Source organism: Pleurodeles waltl, chromosome 9 (genome assembly GCF_031143425.1).
Source record: "Pleurodeles waltl isolate 20211129_DDA chromosome 9, aPleWal1.hap1.20221129, whole genome shotgun sequence".
NCBI classification, from domain to species: Eukaryota; Metazoa; Chordata; class Amphibia; order Caudata; family Salamandridae; genus Pleurodeles; species Pleurodeles waltl.
The window spans coordinates 18,154,969-18,169,754 of record NC_090448.1 but is presented as its reverse complement, the minus strand read 5'-3'; the positions used below and the strand labels follow the sequence as shown (position 1 = coordinate 18,169,754).

Genomic DNA, 14,786 nt, shown 5'->3' with positions numbered 1-14,786 from the left:
TACAGGTCAACCAATGGAGGCGGGGCTAACAGGTCATCCAACTAAGGTGGGGCTAACAGGTCAGCCAACGGAGGTGGGGCTAACAGGTCAACCAATGGAGGCGGGACTAACAGGTCATCCAACTAAGGTGGGGCTAACAGGTCAGCCAACTGAGGTGGAATTAAAAGGTCAACCAATGGAGGTGGGGCTAACAGGACAATCAACGAAGGCAGAGCTAATAGGTCAACCAATGGAGGCAAGACTAGCAGGTCAACCAACAGAGGTGGGACTAACAGGTCAATCAACAGAGGCGGGGCTAACAGGTCAACCAACAAAGGTGGGACTAACACTATAAACAATGTGGCTGATTGATCATTGGAACCAACACAAGAAAATGGATAGATTATGCTTTTTAAATATATAAAATTATACCAAACATGTTTTAGTGGCTCTGGCAATGTTTACAGGCTACTGACAGATATTTAAGAAGGGGAATGAGTGAGAGAAACAAAAACAGCTTCTATGGCTTTCAAGCCAAAACATTCTAGAACCAGTTTTTGTCAAGTTATTTTAAGACAACGACCCTTTTTTGCAGTTCTCCAAAAATGTCCTTACGTGACATGATACATTCATCAACTATTTTCAAGTTTATCTTCAGAAACATGCCCTGTCTGACTGTTGAGCAAAGGTACATTTTCAATCTGCTTGTCAGGACATTGCAACATATGCTTTTTTGAGGCCGCACACATGACAAGGTCTCAGAACATTGAGCTGGGTGGGTTAATGTGATGTGCGACCGGCAAGTCACGCGCTTGATTCCTAACGCCTCATCCAATCTTTCTGAGTGCCAATTATGTGACAATATTCACATTATTATTTAATTACATTGCCATAAATCCGTGTTATTCTAAATCAAACACAAAACAAATGTTGTAGGACCACATACGGAACATTTCTCATATCAGGGGACAGAGCTACATCCATGGGGGAAGCTACCAGGTCTAAAGAGCAGACAAAAAAGGCAGAGACCTTGAAATAACTTTGCAACAAGTGTAGTTCTAGCATAGAAAGGTCACATGTTCCCCTTCAAGCTCCAGAACACACAGAATGGGTGGCTGATGGGTACTTTCCTGCAAAGAGGTCACATCAACAGAAGCAGGACCACTTACTAGCATATGCTATACTGACAGCAACCATGCTTTGCATTTTTTTCTGACGCCCCAGCACCTAACATATGTAATACACTAAAATATTAATGTTGATTTTAAAATCCTGCAGGGGCAATGTGCATCATACAATACAACCTTTGCTATGAATTTCTCCAAAATGTATTTGAACAGAATGACCATATTCTCTATAATGGTTGATCCTCAACATCTACAAATGTACATACAAATTGTAGCAATTAGCCTGGCCTGGATAGAGAAAGAGGTAACCTTGAATGGGCCACAAGACAGAAACAAGGCAGACAGCATGGTTACCAGTTTTCCAAATGCAAAAAGTAGTGGTTTCATTGTGCACTGCTTTTGAGTTAGTAGCTTTTATAGTGCTGAAAAGTAGCCCTAAATAAACACAAAATAGGAGTAGTGATGATTTGCATCCAGGTGGCATCCCTTGGGTGCAACCACTCGTGCTTTTCAAGGCAAAGCTATATTTACTCACATTTGCAGACAGGGCTTTGAGCAGAAAAATAACACGTTTTTGAGGCATGCTTTGACTTGGAAAACTGATTATATTTCTCCCAATTTTTTACTGCACGTACAAAGTGGGACAAGTGTTAAGATATATCTAAGCATTGTATTTTGTGCAGGACTCGTATCATTCCTGTGTAAGCCTATGATTTCCAGAACACACACACCTTGCACTCAGCGATGGGCGAAGAATCCCGCTCTACTGGCAAAGTTCACAGAGTTTTCCCCACTCTGTGCTCTGGGAAAACGTCCACAAAGCAACGCAGAGCAGAGATTTTTCTCTTTGGTGCCTCACCAACGTTAAGTTGGCCAGCAGAAGTTGGCGAGTGAGTGCAGCATTTCTGAACATGGGCGGTTGTGGCAGGTTGCAACCGCTTGCGTTGAGAAAGCTGCCGCTCGCATTGAGGAAGCTGCCGCTTAAGTAGAAAATCTACTCGAGCGGCAGAAAGAAGTTAGCGCACGCTGGTGCTCCACATGATGCCGTTTGCCCAGATTTGACAGCACAAGAGAAACTCCTGGTGCTGAAAATCAGTGCAAACAGCACGACTTACCCAAACTCCGTCACTCGCGGAACTTCACGTAGCGTGGCAGAGTTTTTATGGCACTTCATGGAGTTCCACATAGCGGAACTCCACGAACGCCACCCAGGCCTACATGCACCAATGCAAAGTTGTCTGTATTGTGGTATGTCAGCCTAAAGTGCACCAAAAGTGCCCCAGAGCAGGGAGGGATGAAAACAGTGCCATATTTTAGTGGATATGGTGCTGTTTGTTAGTTTTTAGTTGGTGAGGTATTGTTCTCCTCTCTCTTTTATGCAACACAGCGCTATTTGTTGTTGCGCCGCATGAAAAGTTAGTAAATTTGGCCCTTTATATCTTTGCACATTTTTCAGCTTTTCTTATACTGTGTGTAATTCAGTTTTAAAACAACAACTGACATATTCACGGTGGTATCAGTCACAGACTGAGAACTTTTAGCACTAAAAGGTCTATTCTACCAATGCCCGAACCAGGATTTAGTTGTGTGCCTGTCTGCACACACAGACATCTGCAGTGACCACATTAACCAATTCAGCTTTCATAGCATGAAAGGGTGCATCTCCCACCGTTCATTGTGGCATTTTCTGCAGTTCAGGTGTGTGTTCTATACTATGTATGCATTTTCCTGGTGAAAGGTGGACAAACTACTTGGATAACAGATCTTCATTTTTAGCCAGTCTCTGACCCCACCAGCACTGCATTTGGGGTCAAGGCTCCCACTGCTTTTTTATGTGTTTCAAATACTTTGTAAACACTTGGCTTTCTCTGAGCCCCCATGTCCAGGACAGCCCAGCACACAACAGCTACAGATCTGTGTGTGCCATGGAGGCTGCAGCAGCCTGGGCTGAGACACAAAGGGGGTGGGTTGGGGGAGACTGAAGCTCTTTTAGCTCAAAGGGTGTTGCAGCTGAAAAGAGAGAGAAAAGGGGGTGCTGAAGAGGAAAGAGAGGAATTGTAAGATGCACTGATGGAGGAGACGTGGAGAGAAAAAGGGTGTACATGCCTAACATAAGGTGATCATAAATGGAGTGACTGGACCACTGCACCTTCCACAGGTCTCAATAATGCTCAATTCAAAGTCTCATAATTCCAGAATTAAAACATTTTCAATACTATTTACAACTAAAACAGCCAACATTTGAAAAACCCAATAGACAGAAATGGCTGGTTTTAGGTGTATGTCTTTTGTTGTATTGTGTATCTGAATGCAAAAAGTAGAAAGCTCAGAGAGGCACAGGTCCTGTGGGACAGCTGGGACATTACAGAAATTAAAGGCAATATCTATAAAAGGATTGCTTTGCCTTTGCATCCTGCAGGGTGTCACAAGGGCAATGCAATCCTGAAGTCAGAGTTACCAAGGAACGCACAGCTACACTGCGTGGTCCTGCGTTGAGTGGTAAATTTAGAAGAGCGCAAGGCAGCGCCCGTCACTGCCTTGCGTCACTCTGCCCTGGGAAGGTGTTCCATGGGTGGAGCATAGGTGCGCCCCTACATCTACCCACGGGTGTTGCCGCTTTCCCAGATATCCCATTACCCGGTAGACCTAGGAATGCGTCCAAAGAGTATAGCGTCCCCTAGAAGGTGCAAAGAGGAGAACTATCTTCAATCAGTCAATCAATCAGGGATTTGTAAAGCGCACTACTCACCCGTGAGGGTCTCAAGGCGCTGAGGAGGGGAGTGGGGAGAAGGTGAGGGGTGAGTTATTTCTCCTCATTGTTTCCTATAGGTGTGCAGCATCCTGCATCCTGCAGCACACCTAGAAAGATGGAAAGGCTTATAAGGACTGTTTTGGCGCAGGAAGGCACCCCCTCTTGCACAAAGACATTCCTGCCTACATTGCAGGCACCCTTGCATAACACCACAAGGGGTCCTGAGTGGCTGCGAGGCAGCACATAGCACACTAGCTCAAGAGAAGGGCGGAAACGCATCATGTTATGGTAAATATGCTGCAATCCTGCCCTCGCCATTTGACACAGTGCAGAATCTTGTCTTGCTGCGTTGTGCTGCGTCAAACGTTCATAAATCTCAGCCTTGGAGTACCTGCGACTCCATTCCTTACTATGGCCGCACCGGTTTTAGAGACAACTCCCACACTTTACTCATCCCACCTAAATCCCTTATTCAGAGCACTTACTCTGCTGAGAAGATACAGGTCTGAGGATCAGCCAGTGAGTCCTGCGTGGTGTCACCGATACCAAGGGCGGCGGCAACGCACAACCGCGGAACCAGTGATTTGTAACGCATGTGCCAGAGAGACGTCGAAGTACTTATTTTATAGATAGGGTTGTCGTCTCTGCGCTGTAAACAGTAGACCACATTCGCTTACAAAAGTGAATAATCAAGCACAAATATACTCCTACTACTAGTTGTAGTAGTAATAATGATAAGAGTAATAACAATAACTATAATGATACTACCACTAGCAATAGTGCATAATAATAAATAACGATAAGAAGAGCAACAATAATAATGCTAATAATAATAGCAATACTAAATATTAATAGTAATAATCTCTAACATAAGAATAGCCACAATAATAATATTAAAATTAAAATAATACACAGGTAATCCTGGTTTTACACGAGGTACTACAGGGTATACTAATGATGATAATACACACATGGTGCTGGTGCTACAAGATGTAATAATAATACGACAACTAATAATACCAACAATACTGCCAATAATACTAATAATCCCGCATAAACGAGGGCGCTGGACGCGGCACACAGTGGGGTGATGGGCTCAGCAGGAAGTGGGGTGATGGGCTCAGCAGGAAGTGCACAGAAGAGGCCACTACTGGACACAAGAGAAGGGGTCAGGGAGGAGACCACACAGCAGCAAATAGCGCCTCCAGTTTGGGGCAATAGTGGCAGATTACAGAAATCTGGAGGGGGCAGGGGAGGAGGGGGGCGAATCCAGGAGGTCTAGACATGCTAATGGGGTCGGGTTGCAAAGTGTGTGTTTTTCTGGAAACATTCACAAAGTTCTACAAAAGTCTCACAACTTTCTGGAGGATATAAATTTATCACATTGCTACATTTACTCCAAAATGGTGACTTTTTGGCAATTGATCGTGCACATATCTTTATTTATCGTGGACCCCATGGTTCTGCAGAGGACATTCTGGAAGTAAACAAGCCCTGATTCTGAACTTGGGGGGGCAAGTCATGGCGGAATCCCAGCCTTAGGGCTGATTATCAGTTCGGAGATCAGGATGACCGTCCCCGAACTTCTGACGGGGTGTTCACCACCTTACTGGCTACCTCCCCGCTGGGCCCAATACAGGTTTCCTGCTGGGCTGACGGACAGAAACCAAGGTTCCCACCCTTCAGCCCAGCAGGAAAGTGGTGGCAGCATTGTCTCTGGCTCGTAATCGAGCCGACGGCGATGCTGCTGCCCACAAGGGGCACCAGCACTCTTGCAATGTTCACTGTCTGCATAGCAAGCAGTGAGCATTGCAAGGGTGCTGGGCAGGGGGACACCAGCACTGCCCATGCCATTAACAGGAGCAGTGCCGGGCCCCTCTGTGGCCCCCTGCACCCGTTCTCTGCCAGCCTTTTCATGGTTGTAAAACCACCATGACAAGGCTGGCGAGAACCATGACGTAATCAGAAGGGCGGCTCTACATGCAGCGCAGCCCGGCCGATTGCGACCTGTACCCGCTGTCAACTCGACGTATCACCGATCCCAGAGGAGACAGCGGTATCCTGGTGGTCAGACCACCGGGGTAGTAATGCGGCAGTCGGACCACCACAGAAGCGGCAGTCCTGCCCACCACCGTGAGTCTGTCGGTCTAGTGACCACCAGACTCGTAATCAGGCGCTTCATGTTTTATGCCACTGAGCTGGACATTTCACAATTAAAATTAGAATCGAGAGTGGACGTTGTATGCAGTGAACATGATCCTGCTTAAAACTTTCTAAGGGTGAAAAGAAGGGAAACCAGGAGCCTTTGCAAAGTACGGATGGAACTGAGCAAAACCTCTGGGTGAAAACTAAACTTCGGACACCCTGATGATAAAAAATAAATGTCGGACCAGGCCCTCCATACATTTTAGTATACGTTAAGTTAGAAGTGTACTCACACATCAAAGCGCAGGTTCTGCTTCTCCTCGAAGAAATAATCCAGCACAAACTTGCGAACAAAATCTGGGTTCAGTGTGTTGTCGATGACTTCTGTCCTCCCAAACTGTGGAAGGGGAGAGAGAGAGAGAAGGGGTCAAGGGTTAAAGATTGGTGAAATAGAAGTGTCTTTATGGGGTCTGGGCAGTGCTTAATTTGAGCTGGTAGTTTGCGGTGCTCGGCACCACCACTTTATTGCCAACACCGGGACTGGACAGCTGCTGCACGGTGGTGCTGTTTTATGTCATTTAAAGATGAGCAGAAAAACAGTTGTTTACTAATTCAATACACATTTGTACTCAAGTAATACCTGCGACCTACGTCATTCTTACAGCTTTGGGGAGCTCAAACAGTATGAACTGTCCCACTTGTAGCAGTGTGGTGGTCAAGAGTTGTGTTGGTACTGTCATTGGCAGTGCTGAAAATGACAATATGTGGTGCAAACCGAGGTGGCCTCCTGACAAGGGCCCTGGCACTCATTATTTTTTTTTTACAAATCAAGCACTGGGTCTGGGGTGGGAATGACATTGCTTTCTGTGCATTCATCGGAACCCCCAATGTGTCTTCATCTTTCGTCCATGCAAGCCTCAACGTACTGTTTACAGACACTTGGGCCTCCTGTGGCCATCTTAGAGTGAGCCCATGGAGGTGACTATCGAAGTACCCGATGAACATTGCGCTACATGTGCTCCTGGGCACCGATCCATCATCAGTGTCTGCCATAAAACCCACTGGAGCGACGGAAGCCACAAGGGCCATCTGAGAGTGACTTACTCCACCCTTGTACCATGCTTGTTTCCACGACAGTGGATCTTGGCTACGTCACGTACACACATGCGCAATACAAGTGTAGTTTTCATTATGTGTTGTGTATGGTACTCGTGTACAGGTTGACTTATGGTTATTAACCTAAACTTACGAGTGTGTAAAGCAGGTTATCTGTAGCATGTTTGTCATGAGTAATGTATGTTAAGAGTAATGCCAGATAGGTTCTCAGTATAAGCTATGGGTAACGTATGCTATGAGTAATGGTACGCTATGCACTCTGTGCAAGCTATGGATAATGTATGCTATGGGTAATGCTTCGCTATGCACTCTATGTATATTATGGTTAATGTTTGCTTTGAGTAATGCCAGCTAGGCTTTCGTGTATGCTATGGGTAATGTATGCTATGAGTAATGCCATGCTATGTACTCAGTGTATGTTATGAGAAGCGTATGTTATGAGTAATGCTAAGCTATACACTCTGTGTATGCTATAGGTAATGTATGTTATGAGTAACTCTATTGTATGCACTCTGTGTATGCTTTGGTTAATGCACGCTATGAGCAATGCTATGCTATGCACTCTGTGTATGCTATGGGTAATGTATGCTATGAGTAATGCAACGATATGCACTCTGTGTATGCTATGGATAACCTATGCTATGAGTAATGCCACCCTGGGCACTTTGTCTATGCTATGGATAAAGTAGTCTATGAGTACGCTATCATGCTACGCTATGCACTCTGTGTATGCTATGAGAAGCGTATGCTATGAGTAATGCCACGCTGTGCACTCTGTGTATCCTATGGGTAATGTATGTTATGAGTAATGCCATGCTAGGCACTCTGTGTATGCTATGGCTAACGCATGGTAAGAGTAATGCCACGCTGTGCAATCTGTGTATGCTATGGGTAATGCATGGTAAGAGTAATGTCATGCTGTGCACTCTGTGTATGCTATGGGTAATGCATGGTAAGGGTAAAGCCACGCTGTGCACTCTGTGTATGCTATGGGTAACGCATGGTAAGAGTAATGTCATGCTGTGCACTCTGTGTATGCTATGGGTAATGCATGGTAAGAGTAATGTCATGCTGTGCACTCTGTGTATGCTATGGGTAACGCATGGTAAGAGTAATGCCACGCTGTGCACTCTGTGTATCCAATGGGTAATGTGTGCTATGAGTAATGCCATGCTAGGCACTCTGTGTATGCTATCGGTAACGCATGGTAAGAGTAATGCCACCCTGGGCACTCTGTGTATGCTATGGGTAACGCATGGTAAGAGTAATGCCACGCTGTGCACTCTGTGTATGCTATGGGTAACGCATGGTAAGAGTAATGTCATGCTGTGCACTCTGTGTATGCTGTGGGTAATGCATGGTAAGAGTAATGTCATGCTGTTCACTCTGTGTATGCTATGGGTAACGCATGGTAAGAGTAATGTCATGCTGTGCACTCTGTGTATGCTGTGGGTAATGCATGGTAAGAGTAATGTCATGCTGTTCACTCTGTGTATGCTATGGGTAACGCATGGTAAGAGTAATGCCATGCTGTGCACGCTGTGTATCCAATGGGTAATGTATGTTATGAGTAATGCCATGCTAGGCACTCTGTGTATGCTATCGGTAACGCATGGCAAGAGTAATGCCACGCTGTGCACTCTGTGTATGCTATGGGTAAAGCATGGTAAGAGTAATGCCACGCTGTGCACCCTGTGTATGCTATGGGTAATGCATGGTAAGAGTAATGTCACGCTGTGCACTCTGTGTATGCTATGGGTAACGCATGGTAAGAGTAATGCCACGCTGTGCACTCTGTGTATGCTATGGGTAACGCAAGGTAAGAGTAATGTCATGCTGTGCACTCTGTGTATGCTATGGGTAAGGCATGGTAAGAGTAATGTCACGCTGTGCACTCTGTGTATGCTATGGGTAACGCATGGTAAGAGTAATGCCACGCTGTGCACTCTGTGTATCCAATGGGTAATGTATGTTATGAGTAATGCCATGCTAGGCACTCTGTGTATGCTATCGGTAACGCATGGCAAGAGTATTGCCACGCTGTGCACTCTGTGTATGCTATGGGTAAAGCATGGCAAGAGTAATGCCACGCTGTGCACTCTGTGTATGCTATGGGTAACGCATGGTAAGAGTAATGTCACGCTGTGCACTCTGTGTATGCTATGGGAAACGCATGGTAAGAGTAATGCCACGCTGTGCACTCTGTGTATGCTATGGGTAACGCATGGTAAGAGTAATGTCATGCTGTGCACTCTGTGTATGCTATGGGTAACGCATGGTAAGAGTAATGTCACGCTGTGCACTCTGTGTATGCTATGGGTAATGCATGGTAAGAGTAATGCCACGCTGTGCACTCTGTATATGCTATGGGTAACGTATGTTATGAGTAATGCCACGCTGTGCACTCTGTGTATGCTATGGGTAACGTATGTTATGAGGTATGCCACGCTGTGCACTCTGTGTATGCTATGGGTAACGTATGGTAAGAGTAATGCCACGCTGTGCACTCTGTGTATGCTATGGGTAACGCATGGTAAGAGTAATGTCACGTTGTGCACTCTGTGTATGCTATGGGTAATGCATGGTAAGAGTAATGCCACGCTGTGCACTCTGCGTATGCTATGGGTAACGCATGGTAAGAGTAATGTCATGCTGTGCACGCTGTGTATGATATGGGTAATGCATGGTAAGAGTAATGCCACGCTGTGCACTCTGTGTATCCAATGGGTAACGCATGGTAAGAGTAATGTCACGCTGTGCACTCTGTGTGTGCTATGGGTAACGCATAGTAAGAGTAATGCCACGCTGTGCACTCTGTGTATGCTATGGAAAATGCATGGTTAGAGTTAAGCCACGCTGTGCACTCTGTGTATGCTATGGGTAACGCATGGTAAGAGTAATGCCACGCTGTGCACTCTGTGTATGCTATGGGTAACGCATGGTAAGAGTAATGCCATGCTGTGCACTCTGTGTATGCTATGGGTAATGCATGGTAAGAGTAATGCCACGCTGTGCACTCTGTGTATCCAATGGGTAACGCATGGTAAGAGTAATGTCACGCTGTGCACTCTGTGTATGCTATGGGTAACGCATGGTAAGAGTAATGTCATGCTGTGCACTCTGTGTATGCTATGGGTAATGCATGGTAAGAGTAAAGCCACGGTGTGCACTCTGTGTATGCTATGGATAACGCATGGTAAGAGTAATGTCACGCTGTGCACTCTGTGTATGCTATGGGTAACGCATGGTAAGAGTAATGCCACGCTGTGCACTCTGTGTATGCTATGGGTAACGCATGGTAAGAGTAATGCCACCCTGGGCACTCTGCGTATCCAATGGGTAACGCATGGTAAGAGTAAAGCCACGCTGTGCACTCTGTGTATGCTATGGGTAACGCATGGTAAGAGTAATGTCACGCTGTGCACTCTGTGTATGCTATGGGTAAGCATGGTAAGAGTAAAGCCACGCTGTGCACTCTGTATATGCTATGGGAAACGCATGGTAAGAGTAATGCCACGCTGTGCACTCTGTGTATGCCATGGGTAGCGCATGGTAAGAGTAATGCCACGCTGTGCACTCTGTGTATGCTATAGATAACGCATGGTAAGAGTAATGCCACGCTGTGCACTCTGTGTGTGCTATGGGTAACGCATGGTAAGAGTAATGCCACGCTGTGCACTCTGTGTATCCAATGGGTAACGCATGGTAAGAGTAAAGCCACGCTGTGCACTCTGTGTATGCTATGGGTAACGCATGGTAAGAGTAATGCCATGCTGTGCACTCTGTGTATGCTATGGGTAACGCATGGTAAGAGTAATGTCACGCTGTGCACTCTGTGTACGCCATGGGTAAGCATGGTAAGAGTAAAGCCACGCTGTGCACTCTGTGTATGCTATGGATAACGCATGGTAAGAGTAATGCCACGCTGTGCACTCTGTGTGTGCTATGGGTAACGCATGGTAAGAGTAATGCTACGCTGTGCACTCTGTGTATCCAATGGGTAACGCATGGTAAGAGTAATGCCAAGCTGTGCACTCTGTGTATCCAATGGGTAACGCATGGTAAGAGTAATGCCACGCTGTGCACTCTGTGTATGCTATGGGTAATGCATGGTAAGAGTAATAACACGCTATGCACTCAGTGTATGCTATGGGTAAAGTATTCTAAGAGTAATGCCACGCTGTGCACTCTGTGTATCCAATGGGTAACGCATGGTAAGAGTAAAGCCACACTGTGCACTCTGTGTATGCTATGGGTAACGCATGGTAAGAGTAATGCCACGCTGTGCACTCTGTGTATGCTATGGGTAACGCATGGTAAGAGTAATGTCATGCTATGCACTCTGTGTATGCTATGGGTAATGCATGGTAAGAGTAATGCCATGCTGTGCACTCTGTGTATCCAATGGGTAATGTATGTTATGAGTAATGCCATGCTAGGCACTCTGTGTATGCTATCGGTAACGCATGGCAAGAGTATTGCCACGCTGTGCACTCTGTGTATGCTATGGGTAAAGCATGGCAAGAGTAATGCCACGCTGTGCACTCTGTGTATGCTATGGGTAACGCATGGTAAGAGTAATGTCACGCTGTGCACTCTGTGTATGCTATGGGAAACGCATGGTAAGAGTAATGCCACGCTGTGCACTCTGTGTATGCTATGGGTAACGCATGGTAAGAGTAATGTCATGCTGTGCACTCTGTGTATGCTATGGGTAACGCATGGTAAGAGTAATGTCACGCTGTGCACTCTGTGTATGCTATGGGTAATGCATGGTAAGAGTAATGCCACGCTGTGCACTCTGTATATGCTATGGGTAACGTATGTTATGAGTAATGCCACGCTGTGCACTCTGTGTATGCTATGGGTAACGTATGTTATGAGGTATGCCACGCTGTGCACTCTGTGTATGCTATGGGTAACGTATGGTAAGAGTAATGCCACGCTGTGCACTCTGTGTATGCTATGGGTAACGCATGGTAAGAGTAATGTCATGCTGTGCACTCTGTGTATGCTATGGGTAAGGCATGGTAAGAGTAATGTCACGCTGTGCACTCTGTGTATGCTATGGGTAACGCATGGTAAGAGTAATGCCACGCTGTGCACTCTGTGTATCCAATGGGTAATGTATGTTATGAGTAATGCCACGCTGTGCACTCTGTGTATCCAATGGGTAACGCATGGTAAGAGTAATGTCACGCTGTGCACTCTGTGTGTGCTATGGGTAACGCATAGTAAGAGTAATGCCACGCTGTGCACTCTGTGTATGCTATGGAAAATGCATGGTTAGAGTTAAGCCACGCTGTGCACTCTGTGTATGCTATGGGTAACGCATGGTAAGAGTAATGCCACGCTGTGCACTCTGTGTATGCTATGGGTAACGCATGGTAAGAGTAATGCCATGCTGTGCACTCTGTGTATGCTATGGGTAATGCATGGTAAGAGTAATGCCACGCTGTGCACTCTGTGTATCCAATGGGTAACGCATGGTAAGAGTAATGTCACGCTGTGCACTCTGTGTATGCTATGGGTAACGCATGGTAAGAGTAATGTCATGCTGTGCACTCTGTGTATGCTATGGGTAATGCATGGTAAGAGTAAAGCCACGGTGTGCACTCTGTGTATGCTATGGATAACGCATGGTAAGAGTAATGTCACGCTGTGCACTCTGTGTATGCTATGGGTAACGCATGGTAAGAGTAATGCCACGCTGTGCACTCTGTGTATGCTATGGGTAACGCATGGTAAGAGTAATGCCACCCTGGGCACTCTGTGTATCCAATGGGTAACGCATGGTAAGAGTAAAGCCACGCTGTGCACTCTGTGTATGCTATGGGTAACGCATGGTAAGAGTAATGTCATGCTGTGCACTCTGTGTATGCTATGGGTAAGCATGGTAAGAGTAAAGCCACGCTGTGCACTCTGTATATGCTATGGGAAACGCATGGTAAGAGTAATGCCACGCTGTGCACTCTGTGTATGCCATGGGTAGCGCATGGTAAGAGTAATGCCACGCTGTGCACTCTGTGTATGCTATAGATAACGCATGGTAAGAGTAATGCCACGCTGTGCACTCTGTGTGTGCTATGGGTAACGCATGGTAAGAGTAATGCCACGCTGTGCACTCTGTGTATCCAATGGGTAACGCATGGTAAGAGTAAAGCCACGCTGTGCACTCTGTGTATGCTATGGGTAACGCATGGTAAGAGTAATGCCATGCTGTGCACTCTGTGTATGCTATGGGTAACGCATGGTAAGAGTAATGTCACGCTGTGCACTCTGTGTATGCCATGGGTAAGCATGGTAAGAGTAAAGCCACGCTGTGCACTCTGTGTATGCTATGGATAACGCATGGTAAGAGTAATGCCACGCTGTGCACTCTGTGTGTGCTATGGGTAACGCATGGTAAGAGTAATGCTACGCTGTGCACTCTGTGTATCCAATGGGTAACGCATGGTAAGAGTAATGCCAAGCTGTGCACTCTGTGTATCCAATGGGTAACGCATGGTAAGAGTAATGCCACGCTGTGCACTCTGTGTATGCTATGGGTAATGCATGGTAAGAGTAATAACACGCTATGCACTCAGTGTATGCTATGGGTAAAGTATTCTAAGAGTAATGCCACGCTGTGCACTCTGTGTATCCAATGGGTAACGCATGGTAAGAGTAAAGCCACACTGTGCACTCTGTGTATGCTATGGGTAACGCATGGTAAGAGTAATGCCACGCTGTGCACTCTGTGTATGCTATGGGTAACGCATGGTAAGAGTAATGTCATGCTATGCAATCTGTGTATGCTATGGGTAATGCATGGTAAGAGTAATGCCATGCTGTGCACTCTGTGTATGCTATGGGTAATGCATGGTAAGAGTAATGCCACGCTGTGCACTCTGTGTATCCAATGGGTAACGCATGGTAAGAGTAATGTCACGCTGTGCACTCTGTGTATGCTATGGGTAACGCATGGTAAGAGTAATGTCATGCTGTGCACTCTGTGTATGCTATGGGTAATGCATGGTAAGAGTAAAGCCACGGTGTGCACTCTGTGTATGCTATGGGTAACGCATGGTAAGAGTAATGTCACGCTGTGCACTCTGTGTATGCTATGGGTAACGCATGGTAAGAGTAATGTCATGCTGTGCACTCTGTATATGCTATGGGTAATGCATGGTAAGAGTAAAGCCACGGTGTGCACTCTGTGTATGCTATGGGTAACGCATGGTAAGAGTAATGTCACGCTGTGCACTCTGTGTATGCTATGGGTAACGCATGGTAAGAGTAATGCCACGCTGTGCACTCTGTGTATGCTATGGGTAACGCATGGTAAGAGTAATGCCACCCTGGGCACTCTGTGTATCCAATGGGTAACGCATGGTAAGAGTAAAGCCACGCTGTGCACTCTGTGTATGCTATGGGTAACGCATGGTAAGAGTAATGCCATGCTGTGCACTCTGTGTATGCTATGGGTAACGCATGGTAAGAGTAATGTCACGCTGTGCACTCTGTGTATGCTATGGGTAAGCATGGTAAGAGTAAAGCCACGCTGTGCACTCTGTATATGCTATGGGTAACGCATGGTAAGAGTAATGCCACGCTGTGCACTCTGTGTATGCCATTTGTAGCGCATGGTAAGAGTAATGCCACGCTGTGCACTCTGTGTATGCTAT

General features: G+C 46.2%; 1 protein-coding gene across 1 annotated transcript in view; it reads right to left on the bottom strand.

Moving 5' to 3' along the window:
• The window catches only part of CPNE9 (copine family member 9), a 1,043,154-nt gene that overhangs the window by 713,275 nt on the left and 315,093 nt on the right, over positions 1-14,786 (bottom strand). Inside the window, exon 4 of the mRNA XM_069206140.1 lies at positions 6,297-6,400. Coding sequence (XP_069062241.1) covers positions 6,297-6,400 — 104 coding nt within the window. The remainder of the gene's footprint in view (positions 1-6,296; positions 6,401-14,786) is intronic.